The sequence below is a fragment of the Juglans regia genome, chromosome 11 (genome assembly GCF_001411555.2).
Source record: "Juglans regia cultivar Chandler chromosome 11, Walnut 2.0, whole genome shotgun sequence".
NCBI classification, from domain to species: Eukaryota; Viridiplantae; Streptophyta; class Magnoliopsida; order Fagales; family Juglandaceae; genus Juglans; species Juglans regia.
In genome coordinates, this window is record NC_049911.1 from 3313749 (window position 1) to 3337730 (window position 23982).

Below are 23982 nucleotides of genomic sequence, written 5' to 3' on the forward strand. Positions count from 1 at the left end.
CAAAGTGAGTTCGATAGCATTTATGATTGTCCAAGTGAATAGATATTAGGATGAAAAATAAACATATCGTTCGTTTGTTCTAATCACAAGGACAGGTGGAAATGAGAAAACTTTAGATTGTCATAAAGGAAAAAAACACAAAATTTGAAAATCCTATAGGAAGAATAATGCGCATGCAATAGGAAAAAAAACAAAGCAATTATGAACTGATCTCACGTTATAAACGAGGGATTGTTACATATAATTCAAATAATTAACATGCAAATGATGAAATAATAAAGAACATGTATCTATTTTGAGAAGCTACCTGCACATTGGAAAAGCCTTCTACCGTTCTTCAATTTCAGAGTATGAAAGATGGGCCATTGATAAAGAATCAGCTCCAAACTCAAATAGATGTAAGGAAATACTGTTCTGAAAGCAGAGACCAGACATGCTTAGAGAAATGATAATTGCAGTCGTGAGTATGTAAACACTATAAAATAAATAAATAAATACAAGATCCACATAAAAAAAAACTAATTTTTTAATAATAGACTTTACTCTTTTTCAAAAAGACTGTATAATGCTTGCACACTCTACGACTATATATAACATTACTCAATATATAATGCTACAATATACACATTAATCCTGATGACATGATCGAGCATATGTCTTAGGAATTCCCAAGGTCGAAAGATAAGAATTCTGGACAGAAGACAATGAATACAAACATTGTGGTAAATAAGACAACATTTCTTGGATAAGATCAACGAAAGGGCCGGTTTTATTCCCCCCCTAATGCAAGAATAGAGGTATTTCAGCTGTTTCAACATCATTTTTGTTCTGTAATGTTATTCACTCAATGCCATAATCCCATAATCCATTTTCCCAAGAAACGAGTCCTGAAGCTTACAAGATAAATTATCCAGGAAAAATGAGTAGATCGATCTGTCATTAACCTACTTCTTTTTCTGCCGCCACCAAATAACAACTCAGATAATATTTACTTCGTATAAATGGGTGATTCTGAGTAATCATGAAGGAAAATAAGTAAATAATGGTGCATCATGTTACACCAAGCAAGGAATAAATCTATCTCCTGATGAGACAATCAAACGAAAAAAGTTATAGTACAAATCTGGGGTAGGCTCTTAGCTTGGGTCACAAAAAAAAAAAACTTGCTCGGCATCCCAGAAAAATGGAGTTGCATTTCAAGAAATGGGGGGTTGAACAGCTTAGTTTCCTGCATCCTGGTCATAACCAAGAGCCAAATCGAAAATCTGACTGTAATCATCGACAAAGTGAACCTCAAGGCCTTCTTTCACATTAGCTGCAAGCTCATCGAAATCCCTTCTGTTAGCTGAAGGGAATATTATGGTCCTTACTTCGCTCCTTCTTGCTGCTATAGTTTTCTCTTTTACCTGATTTATCAACAAGAATGATAGTTTTGTGAGCTCAGATGAACAAAAATGTGTAAACCACAATACATTACAAAATATAGACAACGCAGCTTGTCAATCCAGGATAAATCATGGAATGATGAAAAATAAAGCCAGGAAAGAACCTGTAAGTCTAGACTTTTACAATTTAATGTTACAATTATTTTCATTTGATTAAATGTTCAGCAATCTAAGGAAATGTTGTAATATATAATCCAAAGGGGAAAAAAAAATGTGACTAAAGAACTCATTTAGGATGGCATAATGTCAAAGACAGAAGACATCCTATAGATATGGAGGTTTCTTTCTCTTACCCCACCAATTGGAAGAATCTTCCCCATTAGAGTAACTTCGCCAGTCATTGCTAGATCCTTCTTGACAGGCTTCTTCATTGCAAGAGACAGGAAGGATGTGATCATGGTGCAGCCAGCACTAGGCCCATCCTTGGGGGTGGCCCCTGAAGGAACATGAAGATGAAGCTTGGAATTTGCAAAAAAGGGGTTCTCTGGCTCTTTCTCAAGCAATATTGCTCTGGCAACTGTGTGGGCAATTTGGGCACTTTCTTTCATAACATCCCCAAGTTGGCCAGTCATGTGGATGGCCCCTTTCCCCTCTCCTTGCTCAACTTGAGTGGTCTCTATATAAAGAGTGGAGCCTCCCATGGCAGTCCAAGCAAGACCCATCACAACTCCAACTGGAGTCCGACCATAGATACGCTCAGCATGGAAAACAGGTTTCCCAACAAAATCAGTCAGATTTGATGGATCAACCAAAACTTTCTCACTAGTTATAGTTGCTTCACGTTCCTCCATCTTCTTTGTTTCTCTCACATCCTATGAAGAGATTGCCAAAACAAAAAAAAAAACAATGATTAAACGAACAATTGGTTGGACATGGTGAATCCAAGATGAAGCTAGCTTAATAGGTATTGAACCATAGAAACAGAATGCAAATGAATTTAAAGAATGAAGCCAAAAACGACAAGGTTGCTATCATTTTTATTTATTTATTAAAACCTTTCACAGTTGGAAAACCTTTCACAGTTGGGGTTGAAGAAGGTCCCAAGGGTTCGGTTGTTCACCAATTCAAGTTGTACAGGACTTAACTCACTGCTTTCACATGCTTCTGGTGATAACTACTGCTCTCTTAAGAATGGGAGGGTAGGGGAGGTCTATAAAGTTTTCTAGCCATGAACTCCATAAATAATTAAAACATAGGTTAAATATTAAAATAGTTTCAGTGACTTTAAACTAAATTTTTTTAACTTATTTTGATCATTTAGTCTTTTCATTAGTAAACTGTTAACAATTCGTTAAAATGCCAAATTAACACGTGTCCTTTCACATGTGACATGCCACAAGTAAAAAAGAAATTAAAAACAAAAAACAAATTAGAAAAAAAGGCTAGGTCGCCCAAGTCAATGCTAGGGTGACGCCCAAGGGTCACTTGGGTCTCTCTAGGGTTTTGTTTTTCCTTTTCTGGTTTCTTTTTCAAAATTCTCGTTTTTTAAATGTTTTTTTGTTTTTTACACAAGGACACATGGCACCCAATCATTGGTGATGACGTGACATTTCAAATAGATTATTAAAAATTTGCCAACTGAAGTACTAAAATGATCTAAGTTGAAAGCATTACAGGCTCAAACTTAGAACATAGGAACCAATTTGTCCAAAAGGCAAACCTAAAAACAAATTCAGGTAGCAATACAGCTTTTCATCAAACGAGACTTTTTTTCTGCTTTTAGATCACAATCTACTTAAAATGCAACTCCTATTGATACCTTTTGATCGGTAACTCCTATTGATACCTATTTCCCAAAGTTTATAATTTCTTTGATACCTTTGAATCCGAAGGTGGATCAGCAGGGTACTGAGATTGATCATCTAGGACATCCATTGGCACTGTTCCAGCTTCTACAAAGGTTTCAGTAGCTTGTTCATGGCTGTTATCCTCTACAGGGTCAGATCTAGTCTCACTTCCACCCACTTCACTCAATCCCTCAGCCCGTTCCACTTGAGCTTCCTCGGATTCCACAACCTGAACTCCAGTAATTGCCGGCTCATTCGACTCTCCTTGTCTAACAAGTTTGAGAGCTATCTGCATCCAAAGAGAAAATTATATGCCTCAGACAATCTCAGTAGAATTTGAGGCCACGTACCCCTACTCTATGCAATAGGCTCCCTTATATCATTAGCATACGCTATTACACAACATATGCCATTAGAGTTCATTATTGCTGAAATGGTCATCTCATTTTGAATTTCGAGAAAATTATTGAAAATTGATGTTTAAATCATGAATCCTGTGCTATTATGGGCCATCATCACTATATTGGTCATCGTGCTATCATAAAATTCCCCAGCTTAACAAACCTTGCGGTAAATCTTTTCTATGTGCTTCTGCAGATTCCGAACTCCTGCTTCTCGGCAGTAATTTTCTATCAGGGCAAGAAGAGCTGCATCAGTCACTTCAACCTGGAAAAAATTAAGACATTCTCCTTTACAATTAAAAAAATGTCATGCATGCATCCCCCATTATTTTTAACAATAATGACACATGCATGCAGTACAGAGGGAGACAATGATCAACACCTGCTCAGGTTTGATTCCACACGCTTCACGTGTAGTCTTCTCCAAAAAGTCTCTTGCAATGTGCATTTTCTCATCAGTAATATATCCAGCAATAGCAATGACCTCCATCCTATCCAAGAGAGGATTAGGTATCATTTCCACAACATTTGCTGTGCAGACAAACAGAACCTGCAACATGAGGCATCGTTGTAAGAAAGCCAGAAACCCTATTTATCAAGTAGCAAGTAAACTCAAGATACGCCGAGAGGAACATATTCCAACACGTCACAAATTTACCACATGTTCCCCCATCTATCCTCAGCTCATTTGTTGCATGCATAATAACAAAGTGTGTACTCTCTCTCTCTCTCTCCAAATGTGTTTATATATTAAGATAATAATAATACAAAAGTGTGTAAAAGCACCTATGTGTGCATTCTGTAAGACACCACATTCCATAGGTAGAGAATAACAACAATGGACACTACAATAATACAGCCACCCCAGACCCTTCCACCAAGTCCATTTAACAATGAAATACCATTTGATAGAATAATACAGAACATGCTGTAATCTACAAATGTCTCCATATCGCCACAATTACTAACCTTGGATAGGTCAATTGGAACATCAAGATAGTGGTCTAGAAAATTAGCATTTTGCTCAGGATCAAGAAGCTCCAACATTGCACTTGCTGGATCACCAGAATGTCCCCTTCCCAACTGCCACAAAACGCATCATCTATGAGATTAAACTCATTCCATTATCACAGAAAACATGAATGTATATATATTAACATGTATAAGCATATATTAAAAATTATATATGTAAAAATCTACTGTTGCAAATAAGCTTTTCATACAAAACAATATGGTTGTAATCAGAATAGAGCATCCATGTGCTAACAAAAAGGTCAAAAACTCATTCTGTAGTATATAAGAAAACCAGAAAACAAAACTACTTCTAATCCACCTTAAGGTCAATCAAAGCAACTGGCGAAAAATTTACCTTGTCAACCTCATCAATCAGAACAAGAGGGTTAGCTGTTCCTACATGTTTTAGGCACTGAACCATCTTTCCTGGCATAGCACCAATATAGGTTCGACGATGCCCCTGAAAATAAGTTTTAGAGTCAATGATGTTACAAGTATTCACATAATATCTCTGTATAACTGCATATTTATTTTCGTTTCAATATTAATAATTGTATCGCTACCTTGATTTCAGCAACATCAGATAATCCTCCAACAGAAAACCGGAAGAACTTACGGTTCAACGCACGGGCAATTGAACGACCTATGCTGGTTTTTCCCACCCCAGGCGGCCCAGAGAGACAGATTATTTTTCCTGTGATGCATTGGGGAAATAAATCAAGAATGATGTGCTACTGTTCTTTCGCAGAAATATGCAACAAATAGAAACAAAATTAAAAGGAGTACAATTCAAATTAATGCGGAGATCAGCATCAGAAAATAAAGGAAGATATAGCCAGCCTGTAGAATCTAGTGTACTTGATGCTTAAGCAATGGAGCAGGACTGACAAATTAAGGAACCTCAACAAAATAATTGCCTTGTGCCCAAGACTGACCTCACAAATTAACATAGATTTATTCACGTTTTTTTTTATTTGCTTCATTCAAATATGATCTAAATAAATCACCTTATAACTTCCCAAATGATAGTTATCTGGCCAATAAGATCAAGTAATCATGCCACTGATATTTCGTTATTTTGAACATGCCAATTACATAGTGAGAAGCATCATATGGCGCAAGGTTTTGAGGGGCTCAAAATGCTCAGGAAATATGGCAACGGTAGACATGTAAAACATTTAAATTTATTTCACAAACATAAACGAACCAAATTTTTTTTTATACGTAATCAATCATAAAAGAAGCAAACTATTTCAACCTTGTGAGGTTCCCCTGAGTTTTCCAACAGCTATGAATTCCAATATCCTTTCCTTCACATCAGCTAATCCATAATGATCTTCATCAAGAATTTTATGTGCCCGAAGGACATCAAAGTTCTCATCACTGCATTTTGCAAGGGCAAAATAAAATGATTATTCTAGTACTCTGCATAGATTATGTTATAAAATCAGGGATAAAACAAAATATCTCAATGGGGTTGAAACTAATGACAAGAAGCTACTGAATTCTCACATCAGCCGTGGCATAGATATGAGCATGAGAACTTTGGCACCAAAACATTTTTCGTAAAAAGTTAATGTTGACTTTGTTGCAGGAGTAAACAGACCTATAATTTCCCCATGGAAGAGCAGTCAACCAATCCAGATAGTTGCGCGTTACATTAAATTCACTTGAACTGGCTTCTAACAGCTGCAGCTTTGTAAGCTCCTCTTCTATAACTTGCAAAACATGAGGAGGACATTTCTCCCTGTTTGGTTCAAGCCTTTCTCTAAACTTTGCTGCAACACAGTTTCGGAGTGATGCCAAAATCAATTGATGAAATTAATAGTTATAAAATGGACCACAATATCACTTCTCTTTTTCAGTCAAAGAAAGCACAGATGTTCAATCAGACTTAGAGGATATACATTTCAATATTCATGGAGTATATATATCATCCACAACCAATTCCTATATAATAGAATTGGCACTTCTGACAGCAACAAAACATCTTGCTACACACTGGATGTTCAAGATAAGTTTACTTAAAGTAGGGATGAGCTACATCTTGCTGTGGATGCCCCTTGATTCAATATATAGTTCATAACAAGTAGAATCATACAATTAGGTGAAAAGGATTGCTCGAGAGCCAATAAAACACAGCTTTCAGTTACCAATGAACCTTCTGTGCAAAATACCAAGTGAGAATTTTTGTTAGGTAAGCATCTTACTATTGTTTCTAAGCAGTGAAAGGAACAGAACTAACCAGAAAGTGCTGTTTTGTCGTCTGTCTCCAAGCCCAATTCCTACATTCATGTAAATTAAAGATATGATATAGACACACTTTAAAAATACAGGAATGAAAGGATAACACAAATAACAAATAAGATTCATACTATGTGCGTGTATACATAAATGGCAGCAAGGACAAATACCTTTTTTATGGCCTTAAGCTGTTCATTCAACAAGTAGCGGCGCTGCTCACCACTTATCTTTTCTTCAATTGCTTTCGCAATTGATTCCTAAGCACAGTCCAAGAGAGGAAAAGATTCAATTAGAATCGAACTATGATTAAAAATTTAAATATAGATGAGTAACACATAAAAAATGGCATTAAGTACCTGGATCTTGCTTATTTCCATTTCTTTCTTCACCAATTCAAGCGTAAGTTTTAAACGTTTATACACCTGAGCAGCAAATAAGTCTGGGTTTCAAAAACAGTTTATATGTAGCAATCTGAAATAGATATGTGCATATTTCAGATGCTAGATGGCTGATGGTATGAAGGCTCACATCTTTTGCAATATAAAAAAGTTGTTTTTTTGGGATCATTTCTAAATATATAAGCTTCTAAAGATCAATCAACAAAACAAAGATGTGTCAATTTTTACATACATCTAGCTCTTCAAGCACTTGCTGGCACTGCAATTTGTTCGCACCAGATATAGCAGCTCCAAAATCAGCTAACCTTGGGAAATTAAAATCTCCTATATGCTACAGATTTCAAGAATAAAAAGGGAAAAGTTAATTCCACCATATTTTAAAAGAAATACAATTAAATTGATCACAATGCAATGATAGAGTATATCAGTAAATGACCGCATTTGCATAAAACAATTTCTGACCACATTGGTCATTGCAGTAAAAATACCAGTCGAAAAAACCATTATTGGCAAAAGCAAACAAAAAGAGGCAGAACAAACACAATCTTTCCCCATCACTCAGGTACTAGCTTATATGGATCAATTTTTAATAAATACACAAAAATTTTAATGATAGTAAAGAATAGGCAAAAGGCCAAGTACCAAGTGCATGGGAAGTATACAAGAGATGGCACCTAGTTAAGAAATGGTAGTAGATACAAGGAAATTTTGAAAGCTTAATCCATAATTTTTTTTATTATCAAAAGGAACAAAGTGTTGAAAATGAGGCGTGTAAGTTCATCTATTATCCTTTCTCGATCTTCAAAATACTGACAATTCCTTTCCTTCCAAATGCAACACAAAAGACATGGGAGCCATCTTCCACACAAGTGTAATTTGTGGATTGCCATATCAACATCTCCAACTTGCAAAAAGGTCTACCACCCTCCTGGGCATTGCCCACCCTAACCCCATTATGCCAAAAATGTCATTCCACAGGTTACTGGCAACCTCACAATTAAGAAGCAAATGGTCAACCGATTCCCTGATCTTCTTGCACATGTAGCACCAATCTATCACAATGATTTGGTGTTGATGGTAAGAATCTTCCCTAAGGAAGGTGTTCAAACAAAGAAAGTTGCTTTTAGCCGCACCTTCTCTAGATATTTCTCCAAGGAGATGGAGGATTCATCTGAGAAGCGAGGACCTTGTAAAATGAGCTTAGGGTGAATTTCCCTTTCCTGGATGGACTCCTAAGTATCTTGTCAGTACCTCCAACTCCAAGATCAATAGAGGACAATAAGTTGAAGAAATCGGTGAGGGCACCTAGCTCCCAGTCATAAACCACTCTAAGGTAGCTTACATTCCACTAAGGAGAGCCATCAACAACTTCCAAAGACTCAGCCACAGAAGCCTCCAGTTCACTGGAAATCTAGTAAGCTCTAGGGAAGCATCCCTAAGGGCCCTGTACCAAACCATAAATCATGCCAGAACTTGATCCAAAAACCATCACCCATCTCCAATTTAGTGTGTCTAGAGAACCCCCCCCCCCCCCCCAAAAAAAAAAAAAAATCATTTTCTTATATAATTGCACATACCAAGCTTGCATGGTCTATGAACCTCGTTCAAGCACTACCGCCCGCCCCTCGAATCTACCTCATACTACCATTCCTTCCCTCACCACCCATTCATGTTTATTTTCTCCTACATTTTTCTCATGCTTTTGTGTAGGTGCTAGGAAGTATAATCAACTGTCAATCTTGGCGCACCTAATGGTGCTCTCTTTCACCAGGAAGTGGCTTTTGTCTACCCACCCCTATCCAAGAATGCAAAGGAAGCAGTCGTCACCCCAGCACAATTAGACTCAACGCGCATCTCCCTATGGCAAGATTGTCTCGCAATAGATGGTTCAAAGCAAAATCTAATCAATGGATTGCTTCAACAACTGCTTTTACAGCTGCCAATTATGGGACCAGATCAATCACTTGGTACCATTTCCCAAAATGTATTCATTTTATGCACTATATCTACTGTTTTCTCATGCTTTTGTGTAGGTGCTAGGAGGTATAATCAACTGTCAATCTTGGTGCACCTACTTGTAGCTCCACTTTCTAAGAGTCTAATGGTGCTCTCTTTCGCCAGGAAGTAACTTTTGTCTACCCAACCCTATCCAAGAATGCAAAGGAAGCAGGATAGGAGCTCTTCAATCGTCACCCAGCACAATTAGACTCAATGAGCATCTCCCTATGGTGAGATTGTCTCACAATAGATGGTTCAAAGCAAAATCTAATCAATGGATTGCTTCAACTGCTTTTACAGCTGCCAATTATGGGACCAGATCAATCACTTGGTACCATTTCCCAAAATGTATTCATTTTATGCACTATATCTATTGTTTTGCGATGATTGTTGGGAATCCCACCCCCTCCTGATATATTTCTCTTTTGTAATGTATTGAATTTGCCCTTTAAAGAAAAGCACCAGCCCACTTAAAAAAAACCTACCATACTCGAATCAATTATCTTTTTTATTTTTTTCCGCATCAAGAATTCAAACAAGATTTTGGATCGATCCAATACAATACGAATAAAATATTCTCAAAATTCCCCATAACACGAAATGTGCCAAACCCAAAACAAGCCAATCTTGAAAGAAATAAATGAATTCCAAAAATCTTAGGTAAATCTAAAGAAGGTTTTCCTGTGCATTCATCACACAATAGTTCTAGATTCCAATACGCCTAGATACCACTCAGCACTAATGATGGATACAAGCAAAAAGATCAGGATGGAATCAATTATCTTTTTCCACAAAGCCCCCCCTCCTATTGGTAACACCACAACCCCTTCCCCAGTAAGGCCCAATTAAATCTGAGCATGTTTTGAACTCCCAAACCTCCCCCAGAAATCAGCAAGCATACCTTATCCCAATTAATCAAGTGGAACTTGAACTCATCCCCTATTCCTTGCACAAGAAATCATGTTACTATATCAGATAGCCCATAATTGGACCCAAATAAAACAAGAGCTATTTATTTTAGTTCATTATTAAGAAACATTACCCAGTTAAGTTTGGAAATGATTGATTTGAAACTGGAAAGCTAAGTAGTCATCCTCTGCATACAGCCATATAGGCTATATCGCAATGCCTAGATGATGAGTAAATATAACCAAATTAAAAGTTGTCCCTTTTTGGTTTTTGATAAGTAAAAATTTATTAGTATTAATAGGCGTGCCAAGTACACTGGATGTATATAAGAGAAAACACCTAGCTAAGGAACAGAAATAGATACAAGGAAATCATGAACATTAAGCCTATGATAGGGAAATAATTCAAACAAAGCCCAAGAGGGAGAAATTTTTTTTTTTATAAGTAAAATGGAATTTTATTGAACAAATGTAATAGGCGAAGCCCATGCTTGGGTTCAATGTACCTTTTCCTCATTTGGCTTTTTGGGTTCAAAAAGAAAATGTGGGGGTGGGGCGTATCACCTATCAAGTTCATTTAATGTGACCTTCTTAATAATATGTGTTGAAGAATTTTCTTTTCGTTATAATTGGAACAAGGGCTGACTCACATCGGGAGCTGAAGGGTGGTGCAGATTTCAACTGCTTTCTTGATCCTCTTCTCTCGTATACCCTCTTTGCATCTATTCCTTTACCAATATTTGCTGCCAATATACTCTCTCTCTCGTATGGAATGAGTGTACTGATGGCTATTTCCAGTGATGATTGCAGTGGAATGGGATTTAATTCCTAGGTTGGACTTGGGCCTGGGCCAATCTAGGCTATTTCTGGTGATGATTGCCGAAAGTAGTTCTCCGTTCCATTCCCTTTTTTTCTTACTTTAGATCACAGGTTATTGTGGGTTAGTTTGTACGCTTTTGGGTGGAATCGAAGGCTTTCGAGTTTTCACCGAAAGCATGGAGGTCCTCAATAAAAATTGTGGAGCACAAGGGTTTAGCGGTCTATAGTTCTGAGTCGTAGTGGTATAGGGTGGCTGGTGGCTACGGTGGAAGTAGTGTTCCAGGCAGAGAGACAATCAAAATTCACAAAACACATGCGCAAAGGAAACAGAGCCTTTGTGGCTCCAACGATGCTCCTTCGGCAAGGTATGAAGGCCTGGGTTGGGAGAAATTTGTTGTTGCGTAACGCAGATTGCTGCTCTGTTTTGCCCCATTCATGGTGATGGGTCATGGGGGGGAAAACCTAAAGAACACATCTGTCCATGAGAACAACAATATGGAGCTGAAGCAAAAAGACCCGAGCGCAACCACAGTGGCGAGGTGATCATATGTGGCAGCTCTGAATATGGGTCATGCTTTGGTGACTCAGTTTGATACTAGGGGCATGAAGAGGAACATTGAAAGTGTTTTGAAGCCTTTGCAGATCACACATGGAAGAAACCCAAGGCAGAAGGGCTTTGACTACTTTGAAAGCTTAAGAATTGTTTCCTACGCAACGAGGGATGGTTTTGGTCTTCCCAATGGCAGTACGGTTGAAAACGAGATGCATAGTACACTAAAAGAGATGCAGAACCAGCTTGTCAAGTTGAAGGCAGCAGTTGCCTTATTATTTGAGAAACTCGACTTACTTTTGAGAGGTGGTAATGGGGCTGTAAGGCCCAATAAGGGGGAACCCAAGATAGGCCTGAATCACAAGTCAGTTACACAAAAGTGTGGGCTGGGTGTGATCAGAGATGGGCTGAATTCTATAAAACCAGATAAAGGAAAAAAGAAAGTTGGGTTTGGCCAAGTTTCTATATTAAGATCCAGGAGTGTGGCAAGTCAAAAGGAAAATCGGGTCATTTATATTCGAAGTGGTTTCTACCGTTCTACGTTGGGTAACAGCGTAGAGACGACCGAAACGGACTGCCCTCCACCACGGGTGACACAGTAAAGTTCACCGATGATTGCTACATCCCTAGTCAGTGTTCTCTCCTACAAAACAATGGCACAAAAATAGTGTAAAGCTAAGACTTGGGGGAGGTGTAATAGGGTTTGTCAGAGTGGCATAGAAAGAATCGCCAGTGAGTGGCTTACCCTCCATCAATGTTCTCTCTGACAAAACAACAGCACCCACATTGGAGGTGAAGGAACTTAAGGTACTGCCGAGACTTGGGGGAGTTTTTCTTTTGTTTCCCACCAACTCAGAATTTCAAATGGTGACCATGGCCCCACCACCCATGATGGAGAGAACTAGTTTCTCGGTACCTCGTAAGGCACCTTGTCAGACAAGGTAGTGACAACAACAATGGTGTTGTTGAGGAGTTGTGGGATTTGTATGCAGGAGGTGGTGTGGAGGAAATAATGGGGTTGTCGTTGGTGCCTTACGAGGAGGAATATTTAGGGCACACCAGTTTGAGGTTGAGTTTGCGGAAGAAGATGTTCCCCTGATATCTCTTCCACCAATTGTTGGATTGGGTTTTACAAAAGGTTAACGGGATACAACAATGTGTGGGGGTTGTATGTGGAGAATTTGAGGACCAATTCACACCACTGCTCACTGCATTTGAGGTAGGCCACTTAGAACAAAATCAAGATCTAAGAAGAACAGGTTGTTAGAGCGTCTTACTTGGACAATCAACTGCAACACTTAGGGAGGCAGTCCAAGTCAAGGGAGGACTAGAGGGAGGGCAGAATCAGTTGTATTAAGAAACCCAATATGTTAACTTGGAATGTCCAGGGACTAAGATATATTTCTTGTAGGATCGTTCAAAATTTGTGGAGTTGCCAATATGTAGAATGGTCCTATTTAGCTTATAAGGAAGCTTCGGGTGGAGTATTAGTTATGTGGGGTACAAGGGCAGTGAGAGAGGTGAGGAGTGTGTTGGGGAATTTACAATGGCTTGCTTTTTAAAAAAAAGTGGTGGATGATTTCAAGTGGGCCTTTGCTGGAGTTTATGGACCAAATAAGGATTGCTGGCTTCAACATTACCCGGTTTCCCAAGTGAGAGATGGGGGGAGGCACGTCTTTGTCCCAAGCAAGAGATTGGAGGATCATTCACATGGTCATCCAATCAGGCTTGGTCTTCGATTCGTTGGATCCTATTTCTTCAAGCTGGTTGGAGGGACCATTTGAGGAGAATGAGGCGTATTAGGTGGTTTGTGGAATGGTTAAAGATAAGGCCCCTGGCCTAGATAGTTTTTCTATGGGTTTTTTTCAAGTTTGTTGGGATGTTGTGAAAATCGATGTGATGTAAGTTTTTCAGGAATTTTTCACTTATCAGAAGTTTGAGAAGTCCCTTAATGCCACATTCATTGCTCTTATTCCCAAAATAGCTGGGGCCTTAGAGTTGAAGGACATTTGCCCTATTGGTTTGGTGGGTGGTGTTTATAAGATAATCTCGAAGGTACTTGATTACAATGTTCCTTGATAGACATAATTTCAATACATAGTCATATACTACATTCTGCAGCATACAGCACATTATGCCATGTCATGCAACTCTCAACTTTATAACAGCCACCCTTGCCAGAAGGTACCATTCAATATCATTACTTTTCCCCCTTTTTGATAGGCAAGCATAACTTAAGCATAGGGGATTTAAATAGTGATCTTTCTCCACCTCATGTTATTAGGGCAAAAGATCTTTGATCCTAGAAAGAACTTAATTTGGCAAGTCATAATATAAGGGAGAATTCAACCAAAATATTGTTCAAGGAAGTGATGACTTGAAGGAGGATAACTAGCACTGCAGGCAGAACTATTCAGTCGTTTGACACCAATGAATTCCAAAGTTAGTTTCAAACCAAATATCCTTTTGAATTGGCAATGAACAAATAGGCTTTCAATGTAGGAGACATGGTTCCTTGGTTTATGTTATTAGCGACATTTTTATGCATGCTAATCAAAGTAAATTTGAACTATGAGCCTTTAAAGATTATTTACTGGAAATAGAGTCTCAAGTACACTGCTTTAGGGACTAGATGATCCACAACATGGCCAGGTTAAACCAGTCAAGAAGTTTTACATGTGTTTTTTTCTTTATGCAATGACGTGAAATCTCACTAAGGCAGGGCCCTTCAGACCCACTGTTGTGGAGGCAACTGCTTTTTCTCAACAATAGAATGGCAGCTTCTAAAGTAGTTGTGGCATTAGAGAAAGAAAATATTTGCAATTATACGTTTAACTATCATAAAGAGATTATTTTCACCTTTTAGATCAACTACATGACTAGTGATTTTTTTTTATTTCATTTTTTGTGTGAGAAGAATGGAGAATCGGTGGACCATCTTTTACTCCTTGTGAGGTGGCAAGAATGCTATGGGCGGAGATCTTTTATAGAGCAAGCATTGCTTGGGTAATGCCCAAGAGGGTAGTTGATTTATTTGCATGTTGGCAAAGATGCAGGGCCAACTCAAATATTGAGGATGTATGGAGGATGATTCATTTATGTATCATGTGGTGCATATGGATTGAAAGGAACAATCTAAGTTTTGAAAACAAAAAGCATTCTCCGGATGAGTTAAGAAGTTTCTTCTTCCATGGATTATTTCTTTGGGCATCCTCGTGTGTACTCTCGATGGAGCTTGCTTTAATGATTTTCTTGTATCCCTTTCCAGCTCCCTTGTTATGTAACTAGGTGTATGCTATTTGTATACCTCCTATGTACTTGGGCTATGCCTATTTACTTCTATTAATAAAATGTTTGTCTTAGTTATCAAAGAAAAGAAAGATCATCAAGCTACCACATAACTTTTTTGTTATATATAATTAAGCTACCACATAACTTACACATACGTTTCCTAAGTTTTCCCCTTTCTCATCTATCCTCTTCAATTTCTTCCTTACTTCTCTATGAGTAGACTCGAGTAGATTTATTACAGACTGGATTTAGGAATCCACAAAAGGCCAAAGCAAAAACACATAATAACCTAGGCACTAAACATAGGAGCATTTATATAGAAAAGATGAGGATAAGTATAGGAAGTATCCCTCATAGATGTAAGAAATGACATAATGTAACTCCAAGCAAAACTCCAACTAGATTTGGGCTTACACTCCAATAGGACTACTCAATCCAAGTCACTATAATCTCCCCTTTTAAGGGCCAGCTTGTGGTTGCGTTAGGGGTCTTAAAAAGTGCTTAAATTGCCTTAAAAATCTTTAAGATAAAATGAAGTTGTTTGGGTATTACATTTTAAAGTACTTCTTAATCTCAAATAAGCTAAAAAGTACGTTTGAGGAAAAAAGACTGTTAATAGGCAAAAATATCCATACAACTTTCAGATAATAACAACTTCAAGCTATCAAGGATATGGTCATAATCTTTTAAAAAAGCAAATGATCTTTTATATCATTTCTACTTCAAAAAACACTTTAAATTTGTTTCCAAACAAACGTAATGTTTGAAAGTGCTTTAGACATATGGTTACCAAACAGTAAATAAATTTTTAATAGTAGAACTTTTTTTTTTAATAAGTAATCGATATATATAAATAGAGATAGGCAAAACCCAAGTACACAAGATGATATACAAAAGAAAAGACCTATCTAGGTCGAAGTAAGAGAAACTAGAAAGTCATGAAAATTCAGGTCATTAAAGTCTAGAGCAATGGCCCATAAGCATAAAGTACAGAAAAATAGGCTTCTAAGTTCCTCCGAAGACCGCTCCTTGTTTTCAAAAGTCCGATCATTGCGCTCTTGCCATATACACCACATAATACAGATCGGGATCATTTTCCACACCACCTTGATTTGTTGGACTCCTCTTGGAAGTGTCCAGCTAGCCAATAGATCTACCACAGTTTCAGGCATAACAAAAGATAACTTTATCCGGCTAAAGACTTCCATCCACAAGGCTCTAGCTGTCTCGCAATGTAGCAAGAGATGCTTCACTGACTCGCCAGATCTCTTGCACATGCAACACCAGTCTACTATAACTATCCGGCGCTTCCTCAAATTGTCGGTAGTCAGAATCTTCCCCAACGCTGCTGTCCATGTAAAGAAAATCACTTTCGGGAGCGCCTTATTTCGCCAAAGTCTCCTCCATGGGAACGAAATATTAACGGCTTGGGAAAGGGACTTATAGTATGATCGAACTGAGAAAATGCCCTTACCCGCAGGAGTCCACCACATCTTATCAGCTTGTTGTCTATCTGGCTTTACAGAATAAACCAGACTAAAAAAAGCATCAAAGATGTCCATTTCCCAGTCTTGTGCCTCTCTACTAAACGTGACATTCCACTGCACTTGGTCCCCTGATAAAAGCATAAGATCCTCTATTGAGGCTTCTGCCACTAGAAAAACTGCTGGAAATGCATCCTTTAGAGCCTCATCCCCACACCATATATCCATCCAAAACTTAATACGAGAACCCCTTCCTAACACCAATTTAGCGTGTCTATTGAAATCCCCCCACCCACGCCTAATGTGTTTCCAAACTCCAACACCGTTGGCCCCATTTACCTCTTTAGTGCACCAGCCCCCCTATAAGCTTCCATATTTACAATCAATTACAAGTTTCCATAAGGCTTCTGTCTTCGTGTTATACTTCCATAGCCACTTCCCAAGCAGGGCCCGATTAAACGTTCTTAGATTTTTTATACCCAAACCACCTGACGAGATTGGTCTACACACCTTATCCCAACTGATCAGATGAAATTTGAATTCATCCCCTATCCCACTCCATAAGAAATCACGATACAGTTTATCAATCCGAGCAGCTACCCTTGCAGGCAATTGAAACAAAGATAAGAAGTACGTAGGTAAGTTAGAAAGGGTACTCTTGATGAGAGTCAACCGGCCACCTTTCGACAAGTACAATTTTTTCCATCCTACCAATTTCCTTTCTATCTTCTCGATGACTAGATCCCATATAAATGAGGCCCTTGCAGCAGTCCCCCAACGGCAATCCTAAATAGGTCATGGAAAAATAAGCTACCTTGCACTCAAGAATACTAGCTAGTTGCCTTGTGTTGCTCACATTCCCCACCGGCACTAACTTTGACTTGTCAAAGTTAACTTTCAGGCCGGATGCTGCTTCTAAACATAATAACTATGCCTTCAATGCCCTCAACTGGTCACGATCTGTGTGATACCCCATATGATATGGATAAGGGTAGGTGGTGTATGGGATCCCACATTGCTTGGGAATGAGAAGTTCTTGCTCTTTATAAGGTTCCAATGGGGCTCTAATTGTATAATTGACTAGTCCTTTTGGAGTATAGGCCATGTGGTTTGGGTCTTCCATTGAGACGTTACAAATGGTATCAGAGCCTATCCCAACCAGAAATGTGGGACTTGAGCCGTGCCACCTACAATGGACAGGCCCGACGAGGACGTCGGAAATTTAAGGGGGGTAGATTGTGATACCCCATATGATATGGATAAGGGTAGGTGTGTATGGGATCCCACATTGCTTGGGAATGAGAAGTTCTTGCTCTTTATAAGGTTCCAATGGGGCTCTAATTGTATAATTGACTAGTCCTTTTGGAGTATAGGCCATGTGATTTGGGTCTTCCATTGAGACGTTACAATCTGCCTCACAGAATAGGAGCGTATCATCTGCAAAAAGTAAATGAGATAAAGTAATAATGCCCCTGTTGGGATCACCGATCGGAAATCCAACCATAAACCCATGCGTAACGGCCGCCGATATCATCCTACTCAGGGCCTCCATAATGATAACAAATAGAAGTGGGGACAAAGGATCTCCCTGCCTTAAGCCGCGAGAGCTACTGAAAAAACCTGTAGTACAACCATTTATCAATACTAAAAATCTAGCCGTAGTAATGCACCAACTCATCCAATAACGCCACCTAGCCCCAAAACCGCACCTCCCCAACAAGTACAAGAGGAAATCCCAATTTACATGATCATATGCCTTCTCCATATCTAGTTTGCAAATAATCTCTGTAGAACTAGCCTTTAATCTATTATCCAAACCTTCGTTCGCTATGAGGACTGAGTCCAAGATTTGTCACCCCTTAACAAATGCACTTTGTGGCTTCGTAATGATCTTACCCAAAACCACCCCTAATCTGTTAGCAAGAACCTTGGAAATGATTTTATACACCCCATTCACAAGGCTAATGGGTCGAAAATCCTTAACCTCCAGCGCTCCAATCTTCTTCAGGATCAACGCAATAAAAGTAGCATTTAAACATTTCTCAAACTTTCAAACCGATGATACTTCCCTAAACACATTCATTATGTCTACTTTCACCACCTCCCAACAAGCTTGGAAGAAGCCCATCGAGAAACCATCTGGACCTGGGGCTTTATCATTACCCATACGTCTCACTACCTCAAACACTTCCTCGTATTCAAAAGGCCTCTCCAACCAAGAGGCTTCCTAAGGCTCAATAGTGTCAAAGGCGAGACCATCCAACTTTGGTCTCCATTCCTCATGTTCTGTAAGCAGTTTTTTATAGGTTAAGTAATAGTAGAACTTATTACTTAAGCTATAAGCTATAAGCCCTAAAGCTAAGAGCTATATTACCCACCGCAATCCCAAACATGCATTAAATCTCTAACATCCTCGTTAGGCCATTCTGCCATAGGTGTTATGGCTTGTCACGCACTTCTAGATAAGGAATGGCTCAAATGCCATTTGTAATAATCCAAGGAAAACCGAAGTCACATATGGACTTATACTCCAAAATGACTAGTAAATGTTACAACTAGAGTATCTTAGAATCATTATAAAGCACAAGCTTCTCCCTCAAACAATGTGGGGTTTCATTCACTACTCTACAATAACAAACCCGGGGTACTACAGACAACCTATGCTAGAGTGAAGGAAATTATTTATGATTAAGGTTCCAAGCATACAACATAATGAAGAGCCTATGGAGGCCAAAAATATATTAGCAAAGAAGAAAAAGGTATACACCTGAGTGTAAGTTTGAACATGATCTCTCCAAAGGGAACTAGTCTTCAAAACATCTCTTAGGGTTGATATAACCTCAAATGAGGTAGCTTTTATGACATCATCATCCTTGTTATATGGTTTATCCTGTAGTATAAAGTAGAACCATAAAAATAATATATTATATAATGTGTGGAACTGTTAACTCAGCAAATAAATTGATCAAGGAATTGAGAAAATGTTTAAAACATGGATAACATGCCTTGAGATGGTCAACTTTTACAGTAAGTGGATCCTCATTAACCTGCATACATGCCATGAATTATTTAGTCCAGAATGATTTGCATTTCAAAAAAAAAATTAAAATAAAAAAAGTATTAAGTATTTTTTTTTTTTTTATCCGTGAAAAGAAGATATTAAGGATAAAAGATTTCTAAACAGGAAGAGAGAGAGAGAGAGAGTGTATGTGTGTGTTTAAGCTTATTTTAGGGTGACTTCATCCAAGAAATATTATGGTGCTTCCGGTTCCTTCATACTCACCAATTCTGTGATTCGAAGTCGTCTATGACCAATAAGGATAACTTGGTCTCCTTGGATACTCGAAATCTGGTACATTAAGATAACAAATTAAAACTTCATTATAGTTATAGACTTTCTAATTGATACATTTCAGGTTGATCTGAACTTTTCTCAGGGAATTATACAAAATTTGTAACATAAAAAGGTACCTGTGCAAGTGTACCAACTTCATGAAGACGATCTAATAAATCTTTTCCCTTCAAACCAGATATGTTTTTCTCTGATTCAGAACCAGATACCAAGCTAGGATCAGTCCCTGGCTCATCCTTAAGAAGGAAAGCCCCAGCATATGGGGCTTGTCGTTTTCGGCTTTCTTGTAAAGCTGCTAATAACTTACGATCCTGCATACAAGGGATTATATTTGTTAGAGAGCCAACAACTCTGACTTCTGAATCCCTTTTCTACCGACAAATATATACTGGTCAGAGAAAAAAGATCTCGCATGCTTCAAAAAATTTCCAATTAAGCTTGATGAATATTGCGACAGCAGCATCTTAGAAAATTTAATAAGTAGCCTATCAAAAAAATGTAAATAAGTAGAATATGAGACATGCTAGCACCCAAAGAAAAAGGAGTCTTGGATAAATGAGGTTTTCATTTATCGGAAGCCTGCCATACCTTAATAGAAATTGGCATGTAGAATCCTGGAAAGAGCGGTCTATGTGGCAATGGTAAGGCCAAAACCTGCAGGAAAATTTTTTTTTATATTGTGTAAGGAATAACAACCCAAGTGACATAATTGACAGATTGAAACCAAGAAATGAACTGGCCAGTTACATAAGTAAAGAAACAAATGGTCAATTATCTCAAAGTTTTTGAGTAATTATAAAGGAGGAATCTAATTAGATAGGATAGAACTAAGTTGCATAGAAACCAAAGAATACTTAATGGAAATAAAATCTCTTAACAAAAATTTCTGTCAAAGTTGAAAGTGCTGCAGAAGAACAATCAAACTCAAAAACAATAAAACAATCATTTTTTTTTTTTATAAGTAAAACAATAATTTATAAGTAAAACAATAAAACAATCATACAGACAGGACTGCACCAGAATGCAATCAGTGTCTAGATGGCTTCATGGATATCTGATATAACCTTACTAGTGTGGTTAATTGCCCACATTTTACCTGTCTTGACACTTTGACCTAAGTTGGCCAAAAAATGTGCAACAAACCTCCTATATAGTATAGATGTGGTTCCAATTAACGGAAATTAACATTTGAAAGTTCTTTTCATAAAAAACAAAAGCATTATAAGGGGCTTCTATTCAGGCAGCCCATAATCCTCCAAACAGCCCATATTTCAATCCCCACGCTACTTAAAGAAACAGATCCATAACCAAATTCAACTCCCTGTCCACTTGGACACAACCTTATTCGCTGCAGCATGCTTGACCAAAACCATTCCTAAGAGCCAAAAAATTAATATCAAACTAAGAAATAACCAACTTGGACCGCAATTGGGCCGCTTTGATTGACTGGAAAAAAGGTATGATTAATGAAATGAGCTTGAGTCACCAGCTTCAACACCAACACCCCAAATTACTGACTGTAATTGAAACTCGCCATATTAATGTGCAATGGATTCAGCATCTATTTCCTCACTTATACAAAATATTTTTTTTATAAATAAAAAATATTATATATCAAAGGAGAAACCAAGTACACTAAATGTATACAAGAAAACGCCTTGCCAAAATGACCCAAAAAGCCCCTAATGACCCACAAAGCCCGTGAAAAGAACAACCCAAAATACACCGGTCCCCAACCCTTGTTTCTCGTAGAACTAAAACTCTACCCGAACACCCAACCCCAAACCCTTGATTCCCCGTCTTCAACTTATACAAAATATATAAACTTGTCGCCAAAACATTAAACGACTTTTTTTGCTTACCTATGATAGATTCCCCCACCCCCACTTTTGTTACAGATTGCTTATCAAGAAAATGAATTCGCTTGCCAGAAAGAAGATGATATGATTAATTCCCTGACAAAACCTACCCACAAAAGAATAAATGAATAAAACCAATATAAAATTACATTCTAAGACTAGCCAATTCAACCATTTGGCATAGTTCAGTTACAACTTCCCCGTTTGCGGAACCAAAAAACAATAAAAAGAGAGATTTTTTCTATTACTTCACTTTCCCATAAACCAGACAAAAACTTAAAAAACAAAACTTTTCCAAGAAACCAACCGTGAGGTAATCCTCGGGCCTCGGATTCGTGGGCACGATAGCGGAGGAGGACTTGGACTCGACCTCCTCGGCGTCGGAGTCCGTCGCCTTGCCCTCAACGTGGACCACCTGGTCTGACCCATCACCCGAAGAATCCGAACAGAAAAAGGCTCTCGGACCCAAATTAGGGCTTCTCAGAGTCAATCCCCGTAGCGAACTCAGAGCCTTGAGTAGCGGACTCGTAAACTCTGTAGGCCCGGAACGAAGAGCAGGCAGGGTGTGGAGCTTGGTGTTGAGGCATGAAGAGGAGGACGAGCAGAGAAGCTTCAGCATTGGAGTTTATGGGGTTGGCTGAGATCAATAGAATAGGATATATGGGCAAAAATGGGAGTTTATGGGGGTTTCGTGCCCTAGTTTGAGTAGGGAAGAAACGCCATTGATGGAAAGTTAAAGAAAGATTTGAGGAAGATAGGAACAGGGGAGGGGATGTTAAAACCCTACGTAAACCCTTGTGGAGGTGGAAATTGACCAAAACAACCTTACTGTTTGTAAGTTTCTGCCCTCTTCTGCACCAGTTTCAAAAGGTTAATTGTGGAATAAAGAATTGTGGACCCTGCTTACCGCTTGGAACTACAATGTCAAACTTGCACGTTCTGGAATGAAAGTATTGATCTGAAACCATTATTGTAGAACCTTCTGTCTTCTTGATTCACAAGCAAGCAAATATTTACTTTATTTTGCAAACAAAAATTATATAGAAATCTTTGTTATTTTTAGTGTGTATTAAATAATTGAAATTTATTTTTAGTAATTTTAATTTAATTATTATTTAATGTCAAATTAAAAAAAAATAATGAAATTATAATACTTGATAAGATAATAAATGATATATTTTAACAAAAAATAGTAAAATTGGCTATTAAAAGTTGAAAATTTCTATTCATCATCTCTACACACGACACATTATATTTTTTTTATATTTTTTCTTAATAAATGTGTGATATATAGATGATGGGTAGAAGAATTTAATTAGTTTAAAAAAATAAAATAAAATAATAATAAAAATGTGGAGTATAGTGTGTGAGGATAATAAATAAAAAAAAATTCTTAAATGTTTGTTCAAAACAGATTTGAGTATAAAATTAAAAAAAAAAAAAAAAAACTGATTTGATAAAAATTAAAAAAAATGTATTTAGAGTTTTATGTATTCCAAAATGATTGGTATGCGGGATAATGTATGGTAGACAGGTGCTAGGGCCACCGAAATTTCTACAAATTTTTTTTTATCGAACGATGTAAAAAAAAAAAATTCTAAACATTTTTTAAATTCACTTAAACATTTTTTAATAAAAAATTATAAACTCATTGAAAAATATTTAATTAATCATTAAGTAAAAAAGAATTCGATACAAAATATCGGTAGAGATCCTAGATGGATCTACCATTTCTCATTTATGAAATTCTCATGACAAAAATCAAAATTATTTTTTATTATTTACTATTCACATTTTCGTATCCAAACTCTTATGTATATAAACTAGAAGTTTTGCAACTAACAAAATTAAAGAAGAATTATTTTTAAAAAATACTTATATTACTTGTATCAAAATTTTGAATTATATTTGCATGATCATTTCAGCTTAGGTATTGGAACGAAATATTTTGATACTGGTGTGTACCCGTATACAATTTCGAGATACATATTTATATATTTTATCATCTATAAAAGATATTTTTATATATGTAATTTATACTAAATAAAATAAAACCAATAATTAATTATCAAATAAATATCAAATATAAATCATTTCCCTTTTGCTGCCTTTCATTTCGGTGCTTGCCCACAATGTATTACATCGTAGTGTTTTCCAATTGAAGGCAACATATAAAAATAAAAATAAAATGTTGTAACTAATATTCAACTATTGTAATTGTTAGACTAGATTTGCGTATCAAAGAGAAAATGGGTAATAGTAAAAAACAATACATTAAATATAATATAAAAAAAAACCATATACCTATTATTTAGGCCTCATATATTTTTACAGAAGAAATAAGATGAAAATAGTTGTGAAAACAAACGAGAAATGAAACGATAGAGGAATAGAGAGATATTTTAACGAGTCTGGTGATTTAAGCCGGTTTG

The 23982-nt window shown here is 37.4% G+C and overlaps 1 protein-coding gene across 1 annotated transcript; it reads right to left on the reverse strand.

Moving 5' to 3' along the window:
- Nucleotides 1-848: 848 nt before the first annotated feature.
- On the reverse strand, nt 849-22307 carry LOC108981232 (lon protease homolog 1, mitochondrial-like). The gene is made up of 20 exons (XM_018952343.2): nt 21858-22307; nt 20280-20345; nt 19811-20002; nt 19623-19688; nt 19345-19386; nt 19107-19229; nt 7522-7620; nt 7248-7313; nt 7062-7148; nt 6893-6932; nt 6254-6425; nt 5906-6030; nt 5211-5341; nt 5003-5107; nt 4603-4716; nt 4016-4183; nt 3797-3898; nt 3264-3521; nt 1739-2257; nt 849-1406 (listed from the first exon to the last, which is right to left on the reverse strand). The coding sequence occupies exons 1-20, from the start codon at nt 22167-22169 to the stop codon at nt 1221-1223; spliced, it is 2973 nt and encodes a 990-aa protein (XP_018807888.1). The 5' UTR covers nt 22170-22307; the 3' UTR covers nt 849-1220.
- Between the last annotated feature and the right edge of the window lie 1675 nt (nt 22308-23982).

Excerpts from the sequence above, each read along its gene's own strand:
- LOC108981232 (XM_018952343.2), bottom strand. The coding sequence starts at position 22,169 with ATGCTGAAGCTTCTCTGCTCGTCCTCCTCTTCATGCCTCAACACCAAG. Across the intron at positions 5,108-5,210 it reads CTGATGTTGCTGAAATCAAG|GGGCATCGTCGAACCTATAT; the intron begins GTAGCGATACAA and ends ACTTATTTTCAG. Across the intron at positions 4,717-5,002 it reads TGATTGATGAGGTTGACAAG|TTGGGAAGGGGACATTCTGG; the intron begins GTAAATTTTTCG and ends GTTTTGTGGCAG.